The sequence below is a fragment of the Pongo pygmaeus genome, chromosome 8 (assembly GCF_028885625.2).
Source record: "Pongo pygmaeus isolate AG05252 chromosome 8, NHGRI_mPonPyg2-v2.0_pri, whole genome shotgun sequence".
In the NCBI taxonomy this organism is placed as follows: domain Eukaryota; kingdom Metazoa; phylum Chordata; class Mammalia; order Primates; family Hominidae; genus Pongo; species Pongo pygmaeus.
In genome coordinates, this window is record NC_072381.2 from 11437501 (window position 1) to 11465206 (window position 27706).

General features: G+C 45.8%; 2 protein-coding genes across 25 annotated transcripts in view; one reads left to right on the forward strand and one right to left on the reverse strand.

Annotated features, from left to right (window-relative positions):
* Positions 1 to 16641, forward strand: part of CELF2 (CUGBP Elav-like family member 2) — a 536938-nt gene extending 520297 nt beyond the window's left edge. For 11 of the 21 annotated variants that reach the window (XM_063669540.1, XM_054436851.2, XM_054436857.2 and 8 more), the window contains 4 exons: positions 3579 to 3758; positions 8161 to 8304; positions 11229 to 11400; positions 12748 to 16641. In XM_063669540.1, the coding sequence (XP_063525610.1) occupies positions 3579 to 3758; positions 8161 to 8304; positions 11229 to 11356 (452 nt within the window). In that variant the 3' untranslated portion in view covers positions 11357 to 11400; positions 12748 to 16641. Of the gene's footprint in view, positions 1 to 3560; positions 3759 to 8160; positions 8305 to 11228; positions 12095 to 12747 lie in introns of those variants that run through there. The other 10 variants (XM_063669539.1, XM_054436846.2, XM_063669541.1 and 7 more) reach the window with 2 other exon arrangements.
* LOC129006777 (putative uncharacterized protein CELF2-AS1) lies at positions 721 to 27090 on the reverse strand. 4 transcript variants are annotated; one of them, XR_008492065.2, is made up of 3 exons: positions 26890 to 27082; positions 5904 to 6001; positions 721 to 1597 (listed from the first exon to the last, which is right to left on the reverse strand). XR_008492065.2 is itself a non-coding variant. In XM_054436865.2 (2 exons), the coding sequence occupies exons 1-2, from the start codon at positions 2245 to 2247 to the stop codon at positions 1136 to 1138; spliced, it is 528 nt and encodes a 175-aa protein (XP_054292840.1). In that variant the 3' UTR covers positions 721 to 1135. The 4 variants fall into 4 exon arrangements, 1 of the variants encoding a protein (XP_054292840.1); XR_008492064.2 differs by lacking the exon at positions 5904 to 6001 and having other exon boundaries at positions 26890 to 27090; XR_008492066.2 differs by lacking the exons at positions 5904 to 6001; positions 26890 to 27082 and adding an exon at positions 2372 to 2487.
* Positions 27091 to 27706: the final 616 nt, after the last annotated feature.

The window sequence follows — 27706 nt, forward strand, 5'->3', positions numbered from 1 at the left end:
CTAGCAGGGCAGCTTGCAGGGAATGTGGTCTGCTTATGGCACTTGGCTTGTGATTCTCCTTTTTCAGTGTCATCTCCTTAGTCCCCCAACAAAAGACATTCACGCTCATGTTTATGGGTTAGTCCTTCTGTGTCATGTTAACAGATTCAGTCATCTCCCAGCTCCTGGGTCTCTATTGTAAGTTGAGGGCCTCTGGAGAGGAATGAGGCAGAAGGCACTCAGTAGTCAGGCTGCGTGCTGGCCCTCCCGACGGGCCAGGTGCATAGGCCTTACTGCGCACTGCCACACCTGTCACTTGCTTCCAGCCTTCCTTGTCTAAATAGCATGCGTGGGAATGGAGATGATAATAATAATAAATGAGAGGAAATGGTCGATCCATTGGGCGATTTCAAGGAAAAGCCCTATTCTTTTAAGTGGAAGCATTTTATTCAACTTAACTTTCTTCACAGCTCTGCTTCTGTTATCCAGAGCTTTTAGAGGAAATCAAGTACCCGCAGCTGGGTTGACCAACACTGTCTTTGATAGAATTAATCTAGAACAACATCAGGTGACTCACAGGAACTGTTCTCAGAAGTGGAAGGCCGCCTCTGATTGTTCTTCAAACCCTACCAGGTTTTCAGCTACTTTTCCACCCTCACCCTCCCAGATTTTCCATGATAGTTGTGGTTTAAAATATTCTCAGTGTGCTGGTACTTGTTAGAACTTTTTTGTTCACGTGGATGTTTACACCATGGAGGCGGTGAGCCCCTGGCTGGAGAGGCCAAACCCTCCCCGTGTACCCTGACTGGTCCTCCCTTGCTCATAGTACCGCCTCTGCCACCTCCCCAGGAAAATAGGGCCAGCCACAGCTGTCTCCTACATGCACAGCACCAGCAGAAGTAAACACAACCCTTCCAGAAAGCAGATTAGCTCTGAGGTGTCGTCCAGAGACACAGCCGGCCTCTGTGAAGTGGAACCAGGAGAGAAGGGTGTGGCTGGAATGTCACTGGCTGGAGCTCCAAGCCTCACAATACCCTCTGAAACATCCATCCAGTATTTCAAGAGCAGGAGCTGCGTTCTACTTCTGCGGTGTAAGAGAAAAACATTTTTGGCAAAAGAGAGAAAGAGTTCAAAGTAGGAAGATAATTTTTCTGACCTAGAAATTAAAAAAACAGCTGTGTACAGAGAAGGGAGTTGGGTCCCAGTGACCACTGCCATAAAATGCTACCTGTGTATCTGGCACTCTGGAGAAGCCAAGTTGTGGAGGCTGCAAATCGAAGGAAGGAGCCCCCATGGGTCTCACGTGACAGGGCCTGAAAACTCCCACCCGCAGCAGACAGGGCATCATGGCAGTGCGATGCTCCCCACCCCTCCATGGGAACTTGGAGGCATCCACTGGAGAGGAGCTGCTGTCTTCAGCCCGTCCTCGTCTGGCAGCAAGGCCCCGCGTGGCTCCGCAGGTTGTGAGGCACACCCAGAACCTCATGCCTTGAGATCCAAGCAGAGCAGCGAGTCGCCGCTCCTCTCCCGCCAGAATTTCCTCCACACGGGCATCTGCATTTCCAGAGGACTGTGCCCAGAGAGCGATCATCTGTAATCCACAGCACCCGTTAACAGCCTGGCCAAAGTGAGACCAACAATTTATCAGCAGTGTCCAGCCCTTCTCGAGTTATTGTACATACCCCTCTCACCTATCTTAAAAAACACGAAGTTCCTTTGCATCACACAAATAAATAGTGGGAGGTGAGGATGAAGTAAGATCACTGGAGGAAGAGAGAAATGACTCTCCAGCCCTTTGGTGACCATAGTAACAGGGACAGAGGGGAAGCACAGCGGCAGGGAGGTGGCTGCGATTTGCTGGTGTCCGAGGGATCATTTAGGGTAATTAGGACAGTCTGCATCCAAGCTCTTTGGACAGCACTTACTTGCATGACCCAAAGAAAACATTAATGAAAATCTCAATGATTTTCATTAATAGATAGACCCCTTCATAATAAGAAACAAAAGCAGACACAGCAGGGCCTCAGCTGGCAACACCTCTGAGCTAAGCCTGCACTCAGGAGGCTGCCACTCCATTCTCACGCCATTCACACTCACCTCGCCACCCCTGCCTCGTGTCTGTTCTGAGAAGCACAGGAATACCCGAGGTGAGGCACAATGACAGTCCTCCACTGTTAAGCTATGGCCTAATTCATATCTTACATGTGTCCTTTTAATTGAAGAGGCAAAGTTGGCCAAATAGAAGGACAAGTGGAGTAAACAGAACATTCCCCACCTGCTCTGTTAGGGCAGTAGCGTTGCTGGGCGTGTGGAGGTCACTCTGCTGCAGGATTCCCTGGTGTTTCCATGCAGCCTTACCTTAGCTGTCCTCCATTCTCATTAGACTTCTTACCTATTTTTTCAGTTAGCCATCCTTGCTGTTTTCGTATCTCCAATCAATAGCCCTACTTTCATTGAGATTTTCATTAATGTTTTCAGTAAGCTCTTCTCAGAAACAGATCTTTTCTTAAAGAACTGTGATCATAAAGGGACCCAGAGGCAATTGTGATGTTATCTCTTCCGTTTCCTGAGTTGATATGAAAGTTAGCACTCTATAAAGTGTTGCTTGCTTTGACTCAGTATTCAGGGAAAAGGTGACAGCCACCCCAGTAGAGCCAAAGAGCAGCCAGGATACAAGGGGAGAAATCGAGTCTACTGGCCACCATCCCGTTCCCATCAGGTGATAGCCAAGGTCCAGCCCATAGACAAACCTCTGTCTCTGGCTGACTGAAAAACATGACCTGGAGCTCTTTCAGTGGCCGAAACCCCAGTTGCCACTTGCCCATGTGCGCATGTGTGCACACACAGACTATTTGGTGCTGAAAACTGCACCACTTTGATACGAACGAGTAGCTTCAGCTCTCTCTGTGGGAAGGGTCCACATTGCTTCTGTGCCTCAATTCTTCATCAGCCAGGCTACTTATTCCTAAGGTCCTAGTCCCTGACATCATCATTCAGCTGTTTAGAAAGCCCGTTTTCCTACACTGTAACTCCTCAAACTGCAGGTCCACTGGTTCCGAGAGTACAGAACTTGTCCTCTCCACCATTTCCTCATCACACGGCCTAAGGGAAAAAAGTTTTATTTCATCCTTTCCTCCTCAGCCCTGCAAGCCATCCCATAGTTCCTCAAAGAGCCCAGGAAATGGATTTCAGTGTACAGACGTTACAGGCCTCTGCTACTAAGGTTTTTTTTTTTTTTTTTTTTTTACATGCTCCTAAGCAAAAGGCTTTTACTTCCAAAAGATAACAACGGTACTTGCCAGTAGCACGCTGCATGGCATTGAGCTGTCTCGTCTAACTCGTGCCACAGTGCATTTGGATCACTGGCCTAGGGAGTGAGGGTTCTCATGGCTTAGGTCATTTTCCCCCATTATCATGATTTATTTCTTCATGGTTTCATTTTTAGTTTCCTGTCGGTGTAATTGTGTGCTAGCTGCATGTACTTGCTGTTGTACTGTGTTTAAATGATTCTCTAACTTCCTTTGGAAAGCACTAATGAATAAGTGCTGTTTCTCTTCTCTATTGTTGGGTTTTTTGTAAAGTTGCTCAAATGCTCTCAGGTATGGCGGCTCTGAATGGAGGACTTGGCGCCACAGGCTTGACGAATGGCACGGCTGGCACCATGGACGCCCTCACCCAGGCCTACTCAGGAATTCAGCAGTACGCAGCCGCCGCGCTGCCCACTCTGTACAGCCAGAGCCTGCTGCAGCAGCAGAGCGCTGCGGGCAGCCAGAAGGAAGGTAGGTGCCGCCCTTGGCCCCAGGCAGGGCCCAGCCCAACAGGCAGCACTGGCTTCTAGAGCATGGTTAGAAGGTATCAAATTGAACTGAACCCATGTGATAACAGAAAGCAGTTGTTATTCATATTTAAAAAAAAAAAAAAACCTGAAAGCTGGGCATGGTGGCATACACCTGTAGTCCCAGTGACTTGGCAGGTTGACATGGAAGGATCGCTTGAGCCCGGGAGCTGAGGCTGCAGTGAGCCATGGTCATGCCTGTGACTAGCCACTGCACTCCATTCGGGGAGCACAGACATACCCCTCCCTCTCAAACAAAAGCAAAAACCTATTTATTTCAGTCTTTCTCATTTGGTCTTACAGTTACCTTCTAATTTAATTTTTCATCGATCTCTTCAGATGAAGTTCTTGTCCACTGTATATTTATATACCACTCTGGCTTTGTAGATAAATAAATAAATGGTTTTAATTATTTCCCCCAGCTACATCTTCTGAAGGGTTATGGCATCTCTGCAGATCTAAGTCCAGGAAAGTTGATCACGTTTCTTGCAATCCCCCAATATCCTCTCACTGCTCACCCCCTCCCATAATTAAGTTCTATAAACTATTAATTTCCCATAAACTACTTCATAGTTGCTGCCTGTAAAAAATTCCCAGGGACCTCCCTCTCCCAAGTCAGCACAGACCATCACCTTTTCCCCTTACACAGAAGCTACTTGTTGGTGGAAGGGGATGGATGGCCAAAGGCTTCTGTGGGTGAAACACTCTCTGTCCTGTGTTTGCCAGGGTTTTGGAGTCCACACATCCTATGAGTGTGTGGCCGGCTCTCAGTAGGTGATGGTAAATCCATGGTTAGGATTGCCTTGGTCTTTGTTTAATTGGGGGTCTTCAGGGAAAGCAAGTAAGTGATCAATTGCCTTGCTTCTCTGCCAGTAAAGCAAAATAAACTCCAGGAAGTTAATGCTAAGAATAAATTAAAGCTAATTATGAAATGGTTCGTGAGTAAGACCAAATAAGGATCATTGGTCATTCTTCCTTAATTGAAGCTCCTTTAGAGCAAAATCTGCTAAATGATATTTTTTTCTGACTTGTTTAGATATGGGATAAAAAGCTAGAATAGAGAAGCACTAAGGGAGATTGTTTAAAGTTTCTTTCCCTTCCACCCCATAGTTCCAAACTGCTTTGTCTGAAGTGGGTTTTAAGAGAACACAGCTTAAAAGATACTCATGGTTTTTTTTTTTTTTTAAAGGAAGGAAAAGGTTTTTTCTTTGTATAAACAACATGGATATCACTTTTAAAATGAAAAATATATGAAAGTCTACGTTACTTTTCATTATTTCAACTTTCTCTTTCAACTTTCTCTTTACTCTTAGCTGTGACCATTATGGTAGGCTTTTGCAACATGCACAGGTGTTCAGACAACTGGTTCCCCAGGCTTGTGAAAGAGACCCTACATCATAAACATCACTTGTCTTCCCAAAGAAAGGCCTGTGTGTGTGCCTTTTCTCTGTGGTCTGAGTACCATGGTGACAAATGAGGGCAGAGAGCAGGGCCTGTAGAACAATGATATCCTCACACAGAGGCCAGAAGGCCAGTTCCCCACATGGTGGTCACCTCTCCATTACACAGCAGGGCCTTCCAGTAAACTATAGAGCAGTTTGGGGATGAAGTCTGGGCCCTGAAACAACATGTTTCTGAGGTTTCACCTGAGCCCACTGCCCTCAACTTCCTCGCCTGGAGTTTTAGGGGTTCCTGCTTAGCACAGTAATTCCCCTTCTGAGATTAAGATAAAACTGCCCAAAATAACCATTGCCCACTCCTGATTTAAGAATGTGGGTTTTCAGTAGCATGCTTTCGGGTTTTTGATTTGTTCAGTTTTTCTTTGGAATCATCTCCCACCTTATCATACCTCTCTCTTCTGATCCTTTTCTCACCCAGTTAATATGTGCTCAAGAAATTTAAACCATCTCCATATTAGTTTAAGTAAAACAATTTTAAAAGCAAATGATGCCAGGCAGAGCAAAAATAATAATAATAATAATGAATTCCAGATTTTCTACTCCACAGTTCTGTCCGAGGTTGCGAGACCTGGTGTGTTTTTTCCCCAGACAAGGAAGTGAGCCTCTGACGGCCCGCCTCTGTCCATTACCTGCAGGAGGCGAGTCCCGTGAGGAATGGGGACGCTGGTGGACTCGTACAGCTTTGTTCCTACAAACGTCCCCAGTTCTTTATGCCAGATCAAGTGCCCTGTGAGAGAGATAAAACATGAACACCCCAACAGCCAGGACCAGTAGTGAGTGTAACAGACAATCTAACAAGTGACAGTAATGTGCACCGGGAGAAATCTGATGAAGGGGTGACTTGTGAACAGGTGTTTCCCACTTCTAGAGGAAGAGAGATGACACACAGGTAGAATCCCATTTTTTTAAAAGGTGTTTTGTTTTTTCCTCTTCATCTCAGCCACCTTAGTTGCATACAAGGGAGGTTTTCCGTATGAAATCTTTTTTTTTTTCATTTTAATATTAAAAACTCGGGACATATACAAAACCAAACTGTTTCTTGGTGATGGAAAAATTGGGGGATCTATGTCGAGATTCAAGAGATGCTGCTGACATTTTTTCTTGGGAATATCAGGAGCAAAAGGACAAAACCTACTTGTGTGTGTTTACTGGTCTCCTTGTTTCCTTGGTCTCTCTGTTGGGCATAGACAAATTCAGCATGAGCAACATTCTAGAAAGCTAGGATTCCTCAGGCATACCCAGTCATCTGTCATGTGCATTGAAACTGTATTTTCTCCCCGGCTTCAGGAGGTGAGATGTACTTCACAGTTCAAACGGGGGCCCAATAACTCTCATTTGTGCATTTGGATCTTTTGTGCGGTGGGAACATGAAAGCTGGTAGCACCAAATCTGACCATCAGACATATCACCCAGGATGCGCATACACAGCAGCGCTCAGAACATCCCTTTCCAGTGTTTTAGGTTTTGCATCTTTTCATGTTAAATGTTGATTCCCTTAAAACCAGAAAACATCTGGGGACCCAAGGCCCCCCCTGCAATTGTGTCCCTTTAAAATAAACTCCTTCCCATGCCCTAGAATATGGACATATCCAAGGAAATTGGCAGCAATATGGAAAGTTACAGTAGTCATGAAGACACACTTTTAAATGAGAAAGGAAGACTTCATCTCTGTGGCTTCCATAGTTTGCCTCAAGAAGTTTTCTTTGTGAAAAGTCCCAATCATTAGGATACTTTCTTGTGATGTATTTTGTGGAGACAGGGGAAGAAGCTTGGTTTGACATTTTTACAAAGTTCTTTTTATCCCCATTTTAGTTTTCTTCATGCCACACAGACATCCTTCCCACATCTAGGGACCCCAGTGCAGCTATCCCCTGGGGTTGCCTAGTTGGGCAGGCAGGCCTGTTCCTCTCCTGTGAAGGCCAGGTGAGGATTCCTGACCCGCTGCAGAAGTCACCTCACCAGTTCTGTGAGCGCCCCTCCTCAGAAGACTCCATGCCTGGAATGCCCAAGAAACAGCCAGCCCTCATCTCCCTCAGCTCATATTTATGCCCTTTTGTGCTGCTTTTAACTTTCAAATGGTGCTCATATGGGTGGGGGAGAGTTAGGAGAGGAAAAGCGAGGGGAGCTTAGGAGCACGCACCTCTCCAGCCAGCAGGGCCAAGATCTCTATCCTGCCCTTGCTGCCTGTGTTTACTGGGAAAGGATAGGTGGACGGGCAGAGCTTGGCTTCCTCGGTTTTTGCCCAGCTTCTACGTCCACTGCACTCATCTCCAAGGCCAACGCCCAGGAGAGTCATTCCTCTCAAAGTCATGAGACTCAGGCTACCTTCTTTCCTTGCCTTGACTCATTGCCAGTCATTTCTAATAAAGATGATTATTAGACTGTGTGTTAAGAGATTTGGCAAATCAAAACTGGCTGGAAAACTAGGCAAATGATAGAGAAATCTGAGCAGCATTACTGCTACATCCGTTATTCTCAATTGTTACAATTTTCTTAGAATGCACAGAGCACCCTTTTTTCCTTCTCAGAGCCTGTCCGTACCTGAGAAAATACGGCCACCCAAGAAAAACCCATGCCAAGATTATCTGTCCCCATTCTGCCCACTGTCACCTTCAGCCCCATGAAGAGGTGACTGAAATGCATGCCAAGGGGCAGTAGTACCTGTGACTCACAGAAGACTGTCAGTGGAAAGGAAGCCATTCGTAACCAGCATCTTTGGAATCAGAAAAATCTGAAGGATGATTGCTTTCCTGAAAGGCACTCCAGCACTTGACATTTATCCATCTGTTTGTTCAACTAAATGCTTAGCTTACCTGTTGTTAAGAAGGGACTTTGGAAACTAAGACTCAAGGGATACCTTACTCTGACTTTTTTTTTCCTCCTTAGGTCCAGAGGGGGCAAACCTCTTTATTTACCACCTTCCACAGGAATTTGGAGACCAGGACATTCTGCAGATGTTCATGCCTTTTGGAAATGTTATCTCTGCTAAAGTCTTCATTGACAAACAGACCAATCTGAGCAAGTGCTTTGGTATGCAAAAGAAACTAAGCTAGAATATTGCAGTAGGTTCCCAGGTGAAGAGTCGTGGGAAGGAAAATGTGAGACAATTTCAGCCAGGATAGGGCCTTCCCCACGTTGTGTTGGGCTCTGATTTTCTGGATCCTTGTAGGCAGATTTGGGCAAAGAAAGGAAGGCTCTGGGAAATTAAAGTCAATGCCCATACATTAGGTAATCTTCCATACTATACTATTAAGGAATCTAACCACATTTAGCTAATCTTTCCCACTAATTCCTTAGCCCTCCGGGTTTAGTATAATTCAGACACCGTGGTTGTGGGCAACACCATATTGGGGGCTTATTGGCCTTGACATACACGCACACAAAGACACTTTCACAGACAGACACCCATTCATCAGCACCAATACACCCATGTGTTCAGGCTGCTGCGTGATCGCAGCTCCACGTGCCCGGGATGAGCGGTTGGCAGATCTCACGGTTACATAGCGCGCTGCATGATGGGATCTGAAGGGCCGCCATCGGGAGTGGGAATGAATGCAGAGCCCAGGGGCGTGCAGCTGTTATCAGAGCCTCAGCTGCCACGCCCTTTCCTCAAGCAGCCTGGACTCTGCCTCCTGTGGGTGTTTTTCGCTCCCTTAGGGAGTAAGGGATGCTCACGAAGTGGACTGATGTTTTACACCAGGACAATAGCATTCATTGAATATATTCCTCGTTTCATTTTTCAAACCCTATTGGCCACCTACAGGCCAGGATGTTCAGAGTATATATTACTTGGCAAGCTCAGGGCCCAGTTTGAGTTCGAATATTTGCTTTAATCACTCCTGCAATTTAATAATTCATGCTGGTGGGAAATAGTAACAGCATAAAACCCACGTAGTTAGGTAAGGGCTGGAGGAACCACACAGAATTGTGTGCTGTAAAGGAAAGTAGCAAAGGGAGGGTGGTTCTCAAACTTAACTCTGGCTGGTAATGAGTAACCAGCCCAAAGAGAATGTTTTGGCTTCTAAAACTCTTATCCTAGGGTCTAATTTGTGCTATCACCCAGGAAAGTCTGAAGGCACGGTTAAAGGACTCCGCATGTCAGCCACTTAGAGTCACCACGTTACCCTAGCGGCAAGGCTGTCAGTCGGAACCCATTCAGCGGGGGCTGTGGCAACTGTATAAACCCCTCTAACTGTATAAACCCCTCTGTGACAGTTCAGTAGAGACAGATATGCAAATTAAATCATTATGGGGGGGTGTGTATTTGAGCAGGAGCCTACTTTAGGGAGGCTTCCCTACATGACTTACAAGGCTTTGAGGCTGACTTTTGTGTTTTTCATAGCTAAACAATATTCTAGGTTTATCTGGAAGGGAATTCTGCTTCATGATTTGATTTGAGAAAATATTTACTTCCTTGAAAACAGATTGTTTATCAGCCTACAACCTCCTTAACCATGTGCTCATACTGATGTAAACCATAGCTGTTAGTATCAGCAGACAATTCTTGAGCATGATGGACTGGTTTCCATTTTTGTGAAACACTATAGCACCCAGGTTGCTCGGTGAGCCAGCCACATTTCTTAGGGCTGCCAGTCATAAGGTAGTGCCCCGTTCCTTCCTAGTTCTTGGCCAGGTTTTGTTATCCATCTCACCTTTGTCCATTTCCATTCTGTAACTGTCTTGATAAAGACCCAGAGGGAAAGGAAAGTCAGAGCAAAAATCTTGGATCCCAGATCACATTTATTGGGAATGAGACTTAAACAGCCACTTTGCAATCCAGCCTACCTCTGAAAAGCTGCCCAGCGTTATGCCACGTGCCCATTTTTATCAGCCAAGAACTGGGCAGAAAAGTCATGTCCCTCCTCTTCCTCCTCTAGTTTGTAAAGGAATTTTCTCTTTAGCTTTAATAGCAGATGGATAGAGGTGCTTAGTATAGAACCTTCCGAACAGCTGACATTTAGACCTAAATGTAAGTCAGGACAATAGTTTCCTGTCACCACTCGGATCAGCACCCTTTACAGCCTTGCTGTACCTCTGCTGCCGCTTCCTCCAGTGCTGGAACAGACTTTGGGACCGAGATCCTCTTGTCACTGGGTCTTTGCAGTTCTTTTTCAAAAGCATGCCCTCCCCGCTGTTTTTGGTGGAGGTCGTTGCTACAGAGTAAGAGATGGGGAATTCTCTTCAGATGATTAAGCTCTAAGCCATTGACTATGTATCCCCCAGACTTTGGGAGATGCCAGGGAGCAATTTCCTTTCTGTTGAATTTACTGGAGCTTTGGAAATGGAAAGTGAGATAAGGAGAAAGGCCCAGCACTTCCTTAGTCTCCTTGGTATTAACTCCAAATGGGTAAAAATCAAGTATGAGTGAGTTATTCTAGAGTTTGTTCGCTAATTGACCCATCCTCCAGCTAAACAGGTGTAGGCTCTGTGTGACAGACGATGGAGAGCTAGAGTGAGAGGCCGGGGCTTGGCAGTATCTGCTGTTCTCCAGCCCTTCCCTTCCCGAGCCTGCCTGTTGGCCTCACCTGGCTGGGACACGTGAGCCCCTAGGGGCCCCCACAGCCCTGAAATATTTATACCACTGCTTGTATGAGTAGCATGTATGGACCTGGGGTTCTTTTGGAGAGATATTAAAGGACTTGAAACAATGATTTGAGCGAGTTCAGTAACTGGAACTGAAATCAGCCAAACAAACAATTGAGTCTGAGGTTTCAGTGTTGTGGGGAGGGGTGTGTGCTCCATGATGCCACATTTCCAGTCGCTGCTCAGTGGGCACACCCCATCATCCACTCACGGTGGACTCACGATCAGTTCCACAGAGCTGTGCTGGGCCCGTGGGAGCTGGCGCCGGCGCCTCATGCTGGCTCTTCAGCCCTCCCCAGAGCCCCGGCCCCCTTTTCTGTTTTCTGCTGGGCTTCCTCTCCAGGCTGACTCCCTCTCTTGGTATTTTCCAGGTTTTGTTAGCTACGACAATCCAGTCTCTGCACAAGCTGCTATCCAGGCTATGAATGGCTTTCAGATCGGCATGAAACGCTTGAAGGTGCAGCTGAAGCGTTCCAAAAATGACAGCAAACCTTACTGATCCTAACCCCAGAGGCTCCCTGCTCTCATTTTAGCTTTCTTAGGGTAAGTCCCACGAGCCAGCCTGTCTCAACAGGGAAGGCAGAGGAGGACCACATTGCCAACTTTTACCAAGAGAGACGGTTATTTTTACAATAAGGCCTCCATGTCCCCACCCACTTCCCCTACCCAGTTTGCCATAATTAAAACTTGGGCTACCTTGTTTCTATTGAGTAAATTCCTCCAGTTGTGCCACTGTATTCTCCTTTGTTTTGCAATTTGAATCTCCTTTTACCTTTTTTTAAATTTTTTTCATTTTTGCTTTTTTAAAGAGAAGCATATACACAAATAAATGGCATCTTGAGAATTTAAAAGGCAAACAAACGCTAATGTGCAATTCTAACTCTGAAACCACTGGTGCCCCGAGAGCACTGCCTGGAGAATTCACCCCTCCTTGCCCGGCGCCCGCCCCCGGAGGGAGGGCCCGGTGCTTAGAGGTTAACGTGGTGGCCTAGGAGAGGGAGAAGCCAGGAGAAGCACTTACTCCAACCACACGTCTTTCCACTACATCGGCTTGTTTTACTAAGTAGGATTTTATTTTAGGGTTCAAAGAAACATGACATTTATTGGTCAAATTTACACTGGTTGTCTATTTTGTTATTGTTTTATTTTAGTTTTTAGAAAGGATTAATGTACAAAAAGATTTAGAGATCTGTTTCTTAAAGCTACAGGGTTTAAAAAATAAAAATGAGTGAAAATACTTGATGTTTCTTGAAAGATAAATTTAATAATAATAAATAAATACATAAATACATAAATAAAAAAGAAAGCCACAGGCCTGTAAATTTTATTTGTAAAAAAGCATTTCTATTTTTATACAAAATTTTTACTGCCTCAGAAATAATGGAAGTTATTTATTGCCTATTGTTAACTTATTGGGTACCTAAAGAGCAGTTCTCTGTCTAGCTAGAACCTTCTGAAGTAGTCTCTAGAGGAATTGTTCTAGGAATGGGCTTTTTTTCACCGTTGAACCCTAGACCTAAAGTTCATGCTTTATCCTCTCGTTGTTTGTATCTGTCTGATTATTTTGTTTGTAACTTCCATTATCTAGTTTACAGTTCAGTCGTCTGACTTTCCCCGTATGTCACATTTGTTGAAACTGGACCTTCTCCCCCTGTCCCTCACCCCAAAACACCCGGAATCCATCCCCTTTTGCTCTCTCCAGATGGATTCTCTTGGGGTTTCATTGTGCTGTGGATAAAGAGTGTAAGAAATGCAAATTATGTGAATGGCTCGGAGACTCCCTAATGACCTAAGATTTGCATTAGTTTTTCTCCTGCACCCTTAAAAGTGATTTTGTTGCTGCTGCATAGATTCTGTGTAACTTTTTACTCTTCCTTGTTTTTTCCCTAGACATCTTCATGCCCGTTAGTTCATCGTTTGCCTAGCATGTCCCTGTGGCGTCTCAAAAAAAAGTTTCATCGTCCCGTCATTGTTTCTGATGTCTTTCTGACCTCACATCATATTTGGTTCTCCTACTGACCTTTGATCTAGTTTGACCTTTGAAATTTGCATGTGACCTCATCTAGCTATGAATTCTGGGAAGTCAATGTGAAAAACATTGCTGCATTCATGCAAGACTGAAATTTATTATTAGACAAATTCATTATAGAAAAAACCTGTGGCAAAAACGTTTCTTTCTTATTTTTTTTCTTTTCCTAAAACAGACTTGAAAGTATTATACAGGGATTGGCATTCTTCCCGGTCACTGGTAACAATAGCAATATGTGTCCAGGGACACAGAATGTTGGTTTCTAACAGACTACTTCCAAAAACAGTTTGAGAAAAAAACTGTCTGATTTTAAGTCTCTAGAGGTCTGTAATAGTTTTTACATTTTTCAGGCAGTGTAAAGTTTTTTGATAAGGCCATTTTAGGTGGCTCACTTTCTCATTAAGATATATATATAGAACCACTTTTTGTAGATTAGTATAAGAAAAATATTTACCCTGTTTTGGGGCAAATGCTACCTATTTGTGTCACCTTTTGCTGAACTCACAGTTAGACAATCCATGGTTTAATGCACATGAAATTACCTATATTTTATACTGTTTCAATGTACAGGAGAAAGGTTACTGTAAACTGTGTTATGTTGGTGCTTCTGTGAATTAAGTTGTGGTTTCATCATGAGTCTTAATGTTCTTTGTTGATAAGACAAGTTTAGAATTGGTTTACTTAATACAAAAAAAAAAAAAAGAATTTAAAAAAAAAAAGTTGTTTGCTTAAAAAAAATTTCATGTGAGGGAAAAAAAAACCTATTCCAGAATAAGTTTTGTGTTGGCTTGTGAAGCATTGATGTCATTTTTTTTAATTGTGGACTATTTAGATGTGTTTGTGTTCAGCAAAATGTGATCTGTTTTTTTTCTTTTAAAGAAAAAAAGTGAAAATATATAGTGCCAAATTCCAAAGGTACTTCCTTCCTAGAGCTTCAGTGTGTTTCTTGTGAGAAGTAATTTGATAACATGGGTATTTTATTATGTGTTTTGTATAAATCCCTAATATTTAAAAAAAAAAAAACAAAACAAAAAAAGGTTAAAAAGTTTGTTAACTTGCTATCCTGTGGTCTTGTTGCCTGAAATTGTTATTGTTTGTTATTTCTCTCTGATGTTTTTTGTAAGACATTGTATAAGTGCCCATGTCCCACTTTTTTAACCACTCTGCACATCAGTGCTGTGAAGGCAACCTCACCATGTATTTTCTTCATAATCTATGGAAACCTCTAAGGTGAGAAAGTTTTGAACTTTTAACCCTTTCTACCCAGAGCTATCTGGAATGTTGATGACTTTTTATACTGTCATGATTTGAGTTTGTTTTGGGGTGTTTCCAATTTGGATTTTTTTCCCTGCATCTATCCTCTAAGTTGTTTCGGTTTGACTACTTTGTTCTTTGGTTAAGATCCAAAAGAAAACAATTCCACGAGGCCAATCTAAAGGGAAAAAATCCTACACTACTTTTGATTATTTCTCATTTTTGGGAAAAGAATTCCTAATGTGCTAACATAGAATTCCTTCTTCAGTTTTAACGAGTAATTGGATAAACCCTGAGGGAAAACGGAGGTAGATTCAGCACCTAACAATCCTGTATGCTTTTGAGATCACGTTTAGTGCTATGTCCTAGTCTAGAATATTTTCATATACCTTGCAGTAAAACAACTTTGTGGCAGGATAGTCTCTTGAGGGGTTTTGTTTCTGTTTCTTAAATACTCCTAAATAATATTTCTCATCAGCCATTATGCTGGGGCATCTTACCAGGCTAAATAATATTTCTCATCAGCCATTATGCTGGGGCATCTTACCAGGTGTCTGGAGTTAGAAGCCCATAGCCCTTTCCCAGCCTTTTTGGTTTTTTTATTTTAATTGAACACATTTCATCTAAGTAAAGCTCAGTTCTTTATCACAATTAACTGACCAAATACCTAGCACCAGTTCCTGCTGCCACTTTTTAAAGTGCCATATGACTTTCTATGAACAGGTACCTTGCTGTCTTGACAAATCCTAATGTCACACCTACAGCCCCAACACAAGCTCCAGCCTTCCTCTTCGGCATGCCCTGGAAGCTTCTTGGCCTCAGCTCCCCTTCCCCGCTCAACACCCTGTTAGGATCAGTGTGTGTGGATGGGATAGCCCTGGGATGGAAAGGACTAGCCTCTACTGATGCAAAAAAACAAAAAGCAACACAAACGTTTCCTTCGTATAGCACATGCACTTACAATGACATGATTTGTATTATCCTCACATGTGTTTACTACTGCTGGGGCCTTCCTTCATCCTCTGAGGGCTATTTTGTACTTCCTGCAGCAATCAGCTTAATAACAACAGTTATTGCACCTGTCTCTCTCTGAGAACACGGTGTGTCTCGACACATACATGGAAACACAAGAGCCCACCACTTGAATTTCTAAGACCATTTCATTCTGAAACTTCGTATCAATTACCTAAATCTCAACGAGAAACAATTTTGATTTCTTTACTGAAGCCGACTCCCCTCCCCATCTCCCTCTCAACCCACCTGCATGCGTCTCCCCCAGAGGAAACACTGAGGGTAGGGACAGGAGGCTCAGGACACGCCCTCTGAATCGAGTGTTTCTTCTTCACAAGTCACCAAGAGAGGACATGAGGGGGAAAGTCCTTTTTTGCCCTTCTCCAAAAAATAACCTTCCACAGAGACAAACTGTCCTTCTATCCACTTTTATCTTTTAATATCAAAAGGAAAAAGCTGCAAGGGTGCAAAGGGCCTGTGCCAGAAGAAAACACACAGGGAAACCGCTTTTTTTAATCAAGTGTAGAGAATAGTCATTTTTAATCTAAATTAGAGAATTGTGATACAATGGCAGTCCTCAAAGGCGTAACGAGTTCATCTTTCTTTCACCATAGGGGTTATAGTTGGCTTGTGCTACTCTGGAATCATTTTACTGTTTGTTTTTATTATCTTAAGTGCTAATTAAAAAAAAATAAAATTTTAAAAAAACCTGTAGTTTCATTACCTTTTTGAATAATGTCATACAAAAAATGTATTTGTTTTTTTGTGCTGTGAGAATTGATGTTTGTAGATTAATAATCATTTTGTTTAGAATTACAAAATAGTTTTTAAATATTGTCTGAGAAAAGCCAAAGTTAATGCAACCTAGTGGAAACTGTAAGACCATTTGAGTATTGTTTGTTTTATTGATGCATTTGGATTTTGTTGTTTGATGGAATTTGAGCCAAAAACAAAATACGCAGGCTTTCCTATTTCTACAACTGATTGTACTTATGCATTTTGTACCAGTGGAACTTTTTATACTGGAGATTAAAAAAAAAAAATGGAAATTTTTGTGGCTTGCTCTGGTGGGCCCCTGACAATGACTGATTTCAAGTTTGATTTCGGGTTGATTGATAGAAAGAAAGTTGCTTTTCTTTTGAGAATTAAAAACTTTGGCTTGATTTCTTTTTTCCCTTTGCTTATATCTTAGCATTAGAATTTTGTCTTAAAATAACAGCGGTAAGTTTCACTTTTTATTCTGTATTGTGCAGTTACACAATAAGGTAATTAGATTTAGAAGTACTCAGTCACTTTAAGTGGATAAATGTATTAGTTAAAACTTTAGGGTTTGCTTTTTTGCTGTTTAGATCAAAGTTTTTTCTGATTCTTCTGTCCTCATTGTGAACATAACCGTGTAGTTGAAACAGTCAAACTTATTTTTGTAATGTATGTTATTGTGTGATGCAGTTTTTTGCTTCTGTCTCCAATATTAAACCATTTTCCTAATACTTGTTTCTCTCTCTGCGTGTTGTATTGTTGGTAGTCATTATATGTTGGTGATACATCTGCACACCTCACTGTTTCACGTATCTGTTTTTTTCTCTATGTTGTGTAAAAAGATACAGTCGATTCCACTTAAGTGAATATCTGATTTGGGAAAGAGGAAACTGCACACCAGCCACCTTTGATTTATGTACAACCGCCCACTTGAACTCCTGCTTCCAAGATTTATACACTTTTTTCCTACGGTTCACCTCAGTAACTGCCTTTGGGGTTGGATTTGCCAAGGTGTTTTACGGTCTTTTGACCACACAGGTTAATTTCCCCTTTTCTCCCCTCCCTCATGAGTCTATCCACACAGTTCTTAACATACATTCCAAACTGCTGCGGGGTTTCCTTTCCACATCCACGAGGCCAAACCCGCATCATTACAGTCCAACTCTTCTTAGACACTAATCACCTTTCTAAAAGAGGTGAGTTCTCCAGGGAAGAAAAATCAACTTAGCCGGTGAAAAGGGTTAAACTTAAGTCTATTTGTTGCCATCAATCAATCAAAAGATATGTATAGAAAAGTCATTTAAATTATTTATTTCTACAAGCTAATTGAATCCAGGAGCAGCTTTAATTATTAACACCAACGGAAAAGAAAAGAAGTATTTCCAAGGGCTCAAATGGAAGCTGTACTCAGTCCGGTGGAGGCAGGGGGAGGTAAAGTTTCTCACACTCAAGTCGTCTTCATAGTTTACTGTCCTTTTCCAAACAAAAGCTAATAATGCCATACGCATCCACACACTCCCTCCTGGATGAACCTAAGTCTCGTCCCCACTGTCACCCCAAGGCCAGTTATCAAAAACTGTTCCTTCTCTGCCCTCAAAGACTGAAGCCGCAGGCCCTGTTCTGCCTCTGCTCAGGAATCTGATTGCTCTTAAAGTGCTCTTACAAGATTCCGTCGATGTTTGCTCCCTCTGTCTTATCTCTCCTTCCAGTATTTTCAGACGCACAAGCTCTGACTCAGGCCACCCAGCACCTGGCAGCCTTCCTCTGCGTGCCAGTGAAATCTCTCCCAGTAGGTGCTCAGGCTCTTCACCCTCTCGTTGCAGCAGCCCCTCTGGCCCGAGATTGTATTTTCTAGTCTGCTCAACAACAGAGGGGCCTGGCGAGGTGGAGGAAGGGAGGCTCCCTCCCCGGGGCTGGCCGCCTCAGTGATGGTGATGCCACCAGCTCCAGCCTGCACGGATGGGGCTCACTTCCTGCCACCACTTCTGCTTTCAGTCTCCTCATAGCCTTCGGCAGTCTCCTCTGAAAACACTGCCTACATTAGTGGGAAAGGATGGCTAAGGGTGTGATTTCTTTTTATTAGGGAGGTGGGAGGGGGATGTTGGGAGGCATGGGGGGTGATTAAATTATCATTTCCAAGGTGCAAGTGTTTATTTTTCAAATCTATAAGTACATAGATCCACCATTTTGGCACAAGACAAAATACTCATGCTAAGCAAAGGAAGAGAAAGACAAAGCCAGTTTTTGTTGCTTTTCTAAAGCAACAAATAATTCTCCAAAGAAGGGGATGAAAATGCTAGTTCCTTTAAGCACTTATGACTGTAAAGTTGGTCCCTGCTTAAATTCATACCCATAGTTTTGAGTCGGTATGACACCACTGCAGTGTGAGCAAGGTGAATCCGTGTGCCATGCATGGACCACCTTGTGATACCGCAGCACCATCAACATCTGCCTTGCTGATGGAAGCCACACACGCTGCCCAGCCCACAGCAGTTGCACGCAGCCGATGGGCTCGGACTCTTAGCTGGCAGGCTAGGACACACAGTGAACATTAATGTACTGTGAATCGTTCCTGATAAGTGAATAAAACATTGTAACCAAACAATCAGCTTATTCACTTATCAGGAATCGACTGTTCTGCTAATTTGCTGTTGTTGTTTTTCATCTCTGTTGTAGTTCACTATTTTTGCTGTGTTCTGTTTTCTCCTCTCATGCTTGGGCAAATCACTGGGAATATTATCTTCATGTGACCATGAAACGTTTCTATTGAGTGAAAATGATATCTTAACAAAATCTATGCACTTGCTATCAGGAACACAATACTGGATGTGTCTTATATATATTGAACTATATAGTACTCGATTTCTTAAATAAAGCTTAAGAAAGGACTCTTGTGTGTAAAGTTAATGTGATTATTTTTCAAAGCAGTGTTTCTAAGGGGTATTTTTGTTCTTTTAAGTCTTGAGTGATACAGGATATTTTTCATTAAAATTATATCACTGGCTTTATGACTTAATATTCAATAAATTGACTTTGGAAACAAAAGTTCTCTGGAGTGCATTTTAGCCAAGAGACCTCTGGAAATCCATCCCCTGCCTCGTGACCACGGCGAGTCTCTACCCGCACACCGTGGGTCGCAGAACAGAGCAGTCCCTTCATGGCCAAAAAGCCCACTAGGAAGCGCCCAGAGTCTGCCCCAACCTAGAAAACCCAACTGCCTTTCTGGATGTGATCTCTTTAGGCCCAGAAGAAAGGGGACCAAAGAGAAAGGCAGATCCAGGAATAATGCTGGTTTGTGTCAATACTTTGCCAGAATGATGTGACACTGAAAGCATGCCCTGCTGGAGAACAATAGTTGCCCTATTCAGGACGGCAGAATGAGAGTCAGCAAGAGAAGGCATTTGATCATGCAGGATGAGAAGGGTAATGTTTCAAAGTGGTATGTGAGAGAGAGACATCCTATAACAGTTGCAGTGCTTAAACGGGAGGCCTGCTGCTTGGCCCTTTGAAGGAATATTTTTGAAATTTTTCCTACAGGCCATAAGTTTGAACAGAATGGCATTTTCTGTTGGATTCCTTTTTTGCTTCAGGGTTTCATGTTGGATTTGTTTTTCTAGCTTAATGTTGGATTCTGAGAAAAACTCCTTAACTTCTACTTGCAAAATGGCACAAGCATCCTGATCCTTTATGAAGCAAATCTTATTCACCCCTGGTAATGAGGGACAGAAAGAGCAGCTAATGAAAACCCACAGATAATCCAGAATTATTCTTCCATTCTCTGCCTTCTCCCACCACAAACCTCCTACTCATAAATTTCTCACAAAAAAGAAGCTTCTAATGAAAATGAGGGAGCAGAGAAAGAGCCAAGAAGCAGGAAAAGGCAGCCAAAGCCAAGGGCCTGGAGAGGGCACACCTGCTGGTGCCACACAGCCGCGTGGGGAGCACTTAACACTGGGAGACCCATGGTCCACGAGACCTGGGCGCAGGCGCTGAAGAGCTGCCTGCGTGTGGGGCGCCCTTCACAGTCCTCCCTTGCCAGTCAGGCACCCAGCTAGAACACACCCCTTCTGTAAAGAGCACACAGCCGAGGGCGTCATGGGTAGGAGGACACTGAGTTAGTCGGGGAAGGAGGAATAAGACCCAACATCTTCCCCTGTTGGTGTGCAGCCCTGATTCCAGAGTCCCCCATGTCTCCCTAACCAGGGGCTGCATGCTGGGAGACCAGCACAGAGTAACAGGTTAAGGCAGCTGGAAGTCACCTGCCGGGCAGGAGCTGCTTTCTGAGGAATACTCCATGTCTTGTAACCTGTCTCTACTGGTCAGCAAAGCACCCTGGCACCAGCTTCCACATGCCTGCATCAGGAGGGTGTTTTAATACAAACTACACACACACAGTGTTCTCCAACTGGTCACTTACAGCTGAAGCCGCACATAAGAATCCCCAGTTGTGAGACACTGGAGGATCCTTCTCTCATGAAGCTGCTGGGCCATGTATAGAAAATTCTCAGGTGCATTCTCTGGGAAGCCAGACTACCTCAATGTGAATGCCAGCCCTACCACTGATTACCCAGGGAACCTCTGTGCCTGAATTTCCTCATTAGCACAAGGAGGGTCAAAATAATACCTAACACGTGGGGTTGTCATGAGGCTCAACTAAGCCAATACACAGAAAATGATGTGCTCAGGGTCCACGGCGCTGTGAGCACTAGGCTGGGCTGCAGGTGAATCAGAGCAGCCACACCTACAGACAGGGCAGCTGAACTGGCCTCTGCTGGCCTGGCCTCTCACCTTCTCCCAGCAGGTGTCCACTTAGCCATCTGCAGACAGTCTCACAGAGCTCCCTGGGTTCCCTGGGGAACTGTAGGCAAGGTCTGACCAGAAAGTACAGCTCTTCCAGCAGAGCTCTCTGCACTGACAAGTCCCAGAACAGGCCTTTCCCCTTCAGAGACACTGTCCACTCTAGCGGCACCTCCCCTTACAGGCTCACACACCACACAGCTCCAGGAAGCCACCAACTCATCCCACACCGGGAAAAGGAAACGATTCCTCACTCAGATCCACCCCTTCCTACCTGTATTGTATTTAGGCATCTCTTCCCCAAAAGAAAAGCCTAGCTGTCCAGTTTGGACCCAAGGCAGGAATGACAAGGTCACCTGTAGATCTGTCTGTAACAAGCCTGTAGGTTCCAGGCCCTTCCAAGGCAAAGTGGTGCTCAACAGCAACCTGAATGGGTGTATGACCACCTCGGGGAGAGCAGAGGCCGGACTTCTGAAACAAGGGCAGGCACACGGATGCAGCCAGGCAGACAGCACCCGACCCCCACCCCCATCCTCATCCTGCTCCCAATTCACCACAGGCACTCTGCTTTTGTTGTCTTTATTGGTGATCCATGCAGAAGTTTGGAAAAATGATTTTGCTACTAAAAGCACAAAGATGAAAAGTCATAGCTTTAGTAGAGGGTGACTCTTAAGAGAGACTCTCTGTTACCTAAGCCCTGTGGCAAATGGTTAAGGTCTTCGGAGTCACTCTCCCCTTCCCTCCTCTCTCCACCCACTTCTATCTTCCCGCATTCTTTCCAACACTGCAGAACATTCGCTATTTATGGTGTGCTGTTTCCATGTCACATGTGTCTGTCTCCTCAGCTAGACCAGGAGCTCTCTGAAGGAAGTGACTTTGTCTTGTCCATCACTGGATCCCCCGTGCCTCACACAGTGCCTGCCATCTAGCCAGGGTTCAAACATGCTGGCTGGTTGAGGAGACTCTGGGAAGCAGCAGTGAGCATGCTGGGGCTGGGGACGAGGCTTCTTTATTCAATTGTGGATGGGCTCAGGGGGCTGGAAACTGGAGACCCCCTGGCGAAAGTCAGGAGCCACAAAGTGGGGGCCTAGGGCGTGGGTGGGAATGAGGGAGAACTACTGCAGTGAGCCCCCTAGGCAGGTTCTGCCTGGTGGCCCCAAAGCTCCTCAGCTAAGGGGTCCCAAATGGAAGACTTGCCTGCTATGAGGTCAAGCCACCTCAGATGCCCGTCATCTCTTTCTGCACCCGCTCGGGAACACTTTCTATCTCGACAGAAGTTTAACATCTCAGAGATCAGAAGGGCCATAGAATTAAGCGCACATGAACAGAAACTGGAGACAGGCGCCTGACTCAGGCATTCCTGAGAAGTGGATCTGCTCCCTTTGCCCCATCTCCCCACAGCAGCTCCCGTTGGGCCTGGCAAGTTAGTGCCAGGAAGGGCAGGAAGAGGCCGACACCAGCCCCCCACCCTGCACAGCACAACCGAGCCATTCAAACAGACTCGGACGGGCACAAGGTCCCTGCTACTGCAGGGATGCCATTTGGCAGCAGGCACGCAGGACATGGGCTTGGATCCTAGTTCTGTGTCCCAACACAACAATAGCTACCACAGAGCGAGGACGTACGGCGCTAATCATTCATTTGTTCAAAACACACATTAAAGAGCTACCCTACGGCACGCATTCCCGTAAGGCCATGAGTGCAGACAGTTAACACATCATACCCCTCCCTCTGAGAGTTTGGCCATAATTAGCTTCTCTGCCAAATAAGGGAAAACAGGTAAGCAAGTGGATGGTCCAGGCAAACCTCTCTCCCCGCACAGCACACACTGCATCCCAGGGCGCCCACACAGATTACGTGCTCAGAGACAGTTCTATGGGACTCTCTACCTTAGCTGAGCTCACTGTTGCTCAGACTCAGCATCGCCCCACTGGAGCTTCAATGGCTGTCCTGGGGGAGGATGAAAGACAATGGGAGACAGGGCAAGCAGCTCCCTAAAGCTTGTACACAACAATGTCTTTACCAGGCCAGAGCTGACCAAAGTGGCCCAAGTGCTCCATGGTCACGTTTCCCAACCACCCAACTATGACACATTCTTCCCCATCTACAAAATGGGATCCAACGAACAGTTTCACATTTTTAAAAACTATGAACTGAAACAAATGCTGGGTGCCTTCCCCTCAAGGAACACAATGAGGCTGGGTAGGTGGGTAGGGGGGATGTAAGGGAGGACAGGGCCTCTGTGGGCCTGAGGGGCAGGGGCTCTGGCAAGAGAAGAATGTCCTGCTGAGCCAACACTGCAGTCACCACCCACCTGGAGCTCCAGGACCCCATGCCCTGCTGGCCCAGCTCTGCTCGCTTTCTATCCCCCACTGACTGCATCTCCCCGGAGGTGCCCCATTCAGCCTCTCCTACAGCGTCAGCACACCCCTGTTCACAGCCTCAATTTCTGCCCAGTAGCAATAAAATGTTGGTACCCACTTGCCTGCCTTCCCTGGCACATGACGCTCTGCAGAGCAGGTGTCAGAGAAGGGGAGATTCCCAACTCAACTCCCCAGCCCTGTGATGACAGGGCCAGGCAAGCAGCCCCTCAGGTTGGCCAGAGCAAACCAGCAAGGAAATATTGGTGATCTGTCGTTCAAGAATGTGATTATAAATATATGTCACACACCTCTATAATTACAACCATCCAGGTTAAAATTTGAATAATTCACAAACTTACAGTGTGGTATGAATTTGGAAACATTGATCTGAAGTAATGTTTTCCAAATTCTATTCTACAGACATTACCCTGCAAGATAATCTATGGGAAAAATAAGTTCGGCAGCCAAGAAGGTGTGAGGAGTGCTGTTAACCCAATCCTCCTGGAAGCTGCCCATGTGCAGTCACTTAGAAAAGCTCTGGGACAGCTCTGCACCCTGCAGCAAAGACCTACCTAGTTCACCTTGTTCAGCCCAGTGCAAGCTGTGCTTTCATTCTTGAAACTGTCATCCTATGATACCTATTAACCGGAGAGGTGATGCAATGCGGTGGGGAAGCACGTGGACTTTGGAACAAGGCTGCCTGGGTTGACCATGGCTCTGCCACTTACTAGCTTGAACCTTGAGCAAGTTCCTCATTTTCATCATCTGTGAAACACAGGACACCAACAGCAGCACCTAACTATATGGGAACTATTCCTAACAGCATTTTTAACACAATAAGCTCTAGAGAGGTGTTTATGAACAGCCAGCAGAACTAGTGTCCTAAGGCACACGCTGGGAAACACTAGTAGAGAATTGGAAGCCCTGTAGAATTCTGTAGATGTCGTCTCTCCATAAGATTACAGACTGGTAGGAGAAAGGGTATATAATTATGACTCAACATGTTAAGTCATGACCAAGGAGTATGTGCGGACTTTGGAACCCAAAGAAGGGAAGGAACCGCATTTCTAACGGTGAGGAAGGTTTCGGGAAACAATCTACAGCCAAATTGACAGAAATCCCAAAACACAAGCAGGATTTCACCAAGCAAAAAAGTAGAGGATGACTGCGGCAAATACAGAGTAGGTGTGCAGTGTGGCTGGGGACAGCGAGCAGCCCGATTTGACTAGAGTGGACAGGAGCCGGAAGACGGGACGATGCACTTCACTGGAAACGCAGGTGACATTAGGTTGTTACGGGCCCCAGATTCGAAATTAGGGACCTTGGGATTTCAGTCTACAGGAAATAAGGATCACCAACGTCAAAAACAACCAGTCAGCCAAGGAAGGATCAGAGTGGGAAGTGAACTGAGTAGAAAAGGAAAAGACTAGGGGCAAGGAGACATGTTTCAAGGAAATTAAACCAGTTCAGGTAAGCAGAGAAGAAAGAGGCAATCAGACCAGAGAAGGGGAAAAGGGGTTGAGAGGTATTTCAAACACAGCAAAATATTGGGTGTGACATTTAGAGAAAGCTTAGAAATGACCAAAAAAAAAAAAAAACGGGGGGATGGGGCAGAATTTGGAGTGGGGAATGGAGAAGACCAAGGCTGTAGCAAAAGTCCTCGAGATGGACACAGTAGTAGCAGCAGCATATCCTGGGAAGTGGTGGGTGATAACTTGGGCTCATGTCAGGTTCAGATCCATCCTGGTCTTGTTCCCAGGTAAGGCCAGCTACAGATGTGGGCAGCATGAGTAACTGGATGGGAAGCAGTTATAGGAATGCCGGCCCCACTCTGCAAGACTGTCAGAGTGGGGGAAGGGCCTGTACTGAGCATCATCTACAATAAGATCCAGGTTGATGGCATGTTATTTCTCCCCTCCCAGAAAGGACTCCACAGGGGTACTCTGGATGAGCCAGGACATTAACATCGGGAGTAACGTCCCATTCAGGAGCCCATTTTGCCCCCTAAAGACCTTCCTCCTCTTCCCCGCTTGCTGACGGATGCCTGGGATGTCTATCCAAAGGAGATGGTTTAGTCCCTTCTCTCTCTTCTACACGCGCCAGAAAATTGTCAAGCTCTATCTACATCCATGAAACTATATTGTGACATGGCCACTTGACAAGGGAATATAGTGACATAGCTAAATTTATAGGCTAGTGTGTTTTCAACATTTTCTTACCAGCAATGATGCTCAAATGCTCTCACCCTATCTCTAATGCCCCTCACGCTCTTAATCACATCCTCAGCCTAATTGCATCCTTGGACTTCACTCAGGGATAAGGATAAAGTTCAGGGATGCATTTTGGGTCAGCAGAGTCCACTGTACACATTACATGAAAATTAAAAAAACATTCTTTTTTCTTGTTATCCTATGTCAGGATGGCTGCAACAAAACCACAACAAAATTTCCTACCCCAAGCTGTGATTCTTTCCATCTCCACCTGGGTGAGCCGAATCTCCAGGTAGTATTAGCTCACCTAATTAGCTGCTTTCCCTCTCCTGCAGCTGAAAACCACACCCAGAGCACATCAGTCACGTCCGGCCCTGTGTGAAAGTCCTGTTCTCTTCCTGCTGACGTTCCACTTTGAAGTTAATTGCCCTGGCCAAGAATATATACCTGCTAGTGTGACCCTGAAATACACTGCTGCCTGGTGTTTTGCCCGGCATCCAGGCGTCTTCTGGCCAACTGCCGGAGACACTTGAGCATCACCCTGTGCCAGGAGCAGGGCCCAGACCAGTGTTGTGCCACCTCGATCCCTCAGGCCGCACCTGCCATCTGCTATGATCCTCAAAACCGGGAAGGGCTCTCTGCTCCAAAAACTTCCTCCCTAACGAGCTCCACTGATAAATTAAAGGCTTCATTCCCCCATCAGATAAAAGGCTAAAACGCAATGAACGATCCCGGAAAAAGTTAAATAACGGTTCCACTTGGAAACTTGAACGGCCCTTCTTGGCAAGGTGATTTTAATCAAACAGAATTAGAAGACACGGAGAGCCTGGAAGAGGGAGGTAGGACGATGTGGTCTAGGGCTGCCCAGAGACAAATCACTTCTACCACGCTGGCATATGGCGCCTTTGCTATGTGCCAGGCACGGCGCTGGATGGGCTCTTCGTGCATCATCTCATTTACGCGGCAGAGTGACCCAGTGAAGTAGGCATTATTTCCATTGTGTAGAAGAGCAAACGGGTTCAGATGTGAAGTATAGGTCTAAAGCCAAACGGCCATTAACCGGCACGGCATAAGCGTTACGTTCCACAGGGTCCCTGACGGCCACCTGGGCGCACAGGTGGTGAGAGCCTGGGTCATCCCACTCCCACTGGATGTGCCCTGGTGGCGACTGGGGCACAGCCCACTGTCAGGTCGATGGGAAAGCCTGCTTGGCACGGAGGCTCCGGCATGGGCGCAGGACACGGGGCAGGGCTGGTCACAGCCATGAGTTCGTTGCCTTGACCTCAAATGCCAGCTGCAACCCCCGTGAGCCAGGGACACCCTGGCGGAGTGCACGCACGCGGCGTGGCCTCCCTGCGCTAGCCCGGCGCGCGTGACTGTCTAATGGGGCCGGCGCCAGCGTCCCACACCGCGATCTCGGGCGAGCGAGGACAGAAACAGTTTCTCCACTCACAACCGCTCCTTTGCACTCATATCCCGTCGGTTTGGGTGTCCCCGGGTTGGGACATTAGGTTCTGTTGGTCCCGCTTTCCGCAGGCCTAGCCCTAAGCGTCGGCGGCGGGAGGTGGTGGGGTGGGGTGGAGTGGGGCGGGGGCGGTGCGTGGCTTACCTGGCGTTAGCTTGGGATCCCGCGCGGCCGGCTCCCTCTTCCCCTTCACTGCAGCGTCCTCGTGCTGCTTCTCAGTGGGTTGGCCCTAGCCCCCACCCTTGACCCTCGACCCCGGCGGAGGTGGAGTCAGTCCCACCGCACCTAGGGGCGCCCCTCGAGTACAGCACACGCCTGCTTCCGTCCTGGAGCACCTGCAAGGCCGCGAGGAACCCTGGGACATCCGGTTGCTGGCGCACAGCTCTCTGGGACCCGACGCAGGTGAGGCGGGGTGGGCGGAGCCACTCAAAGCCCACGTCCACGTTCTGCTCCCATGCCCTGGCTGCCGGCGCCTGCGGAGTCTATTGCCCTCTATCCCTCCTGCTGCAGCCAAGCAAAGAGAGGGGCAGGGAGGAGCCACAGTCACCATAGCCACTTTCTAAGGCACTCCAGAACTTTTCCCATTTCAGGCAGAAAAATAAAACCCAGCAAGAATTCTTTCCACTACTTCCTGTTTTACACTAGACCACAATTCTTAAACTTGGAAGCCAAGCATTTGGTCCTTCGGATATTTTGGTCTTTTTGGCTTCACTCTCCTTTGGGGTAGAGGTGCCAGAGAAAATACAGGGCGCTCAGTCTCAGGAAAACAATAAACGTAAGTATCGTCCATGCATTACTTGGGACATACTGAAACTGTTGTTTATCTGTTATTTTCTAATTTAACTAGGCATCCTCTGGTTTTATTTGCTAAATCTGGCAACCCTACTTTGGGGAAACAGAGGCCACTTCTGGTACCCTCAGTCAGGGTAGTGTCATAGGGAAGAAGGCGTGTGTTTGTCCC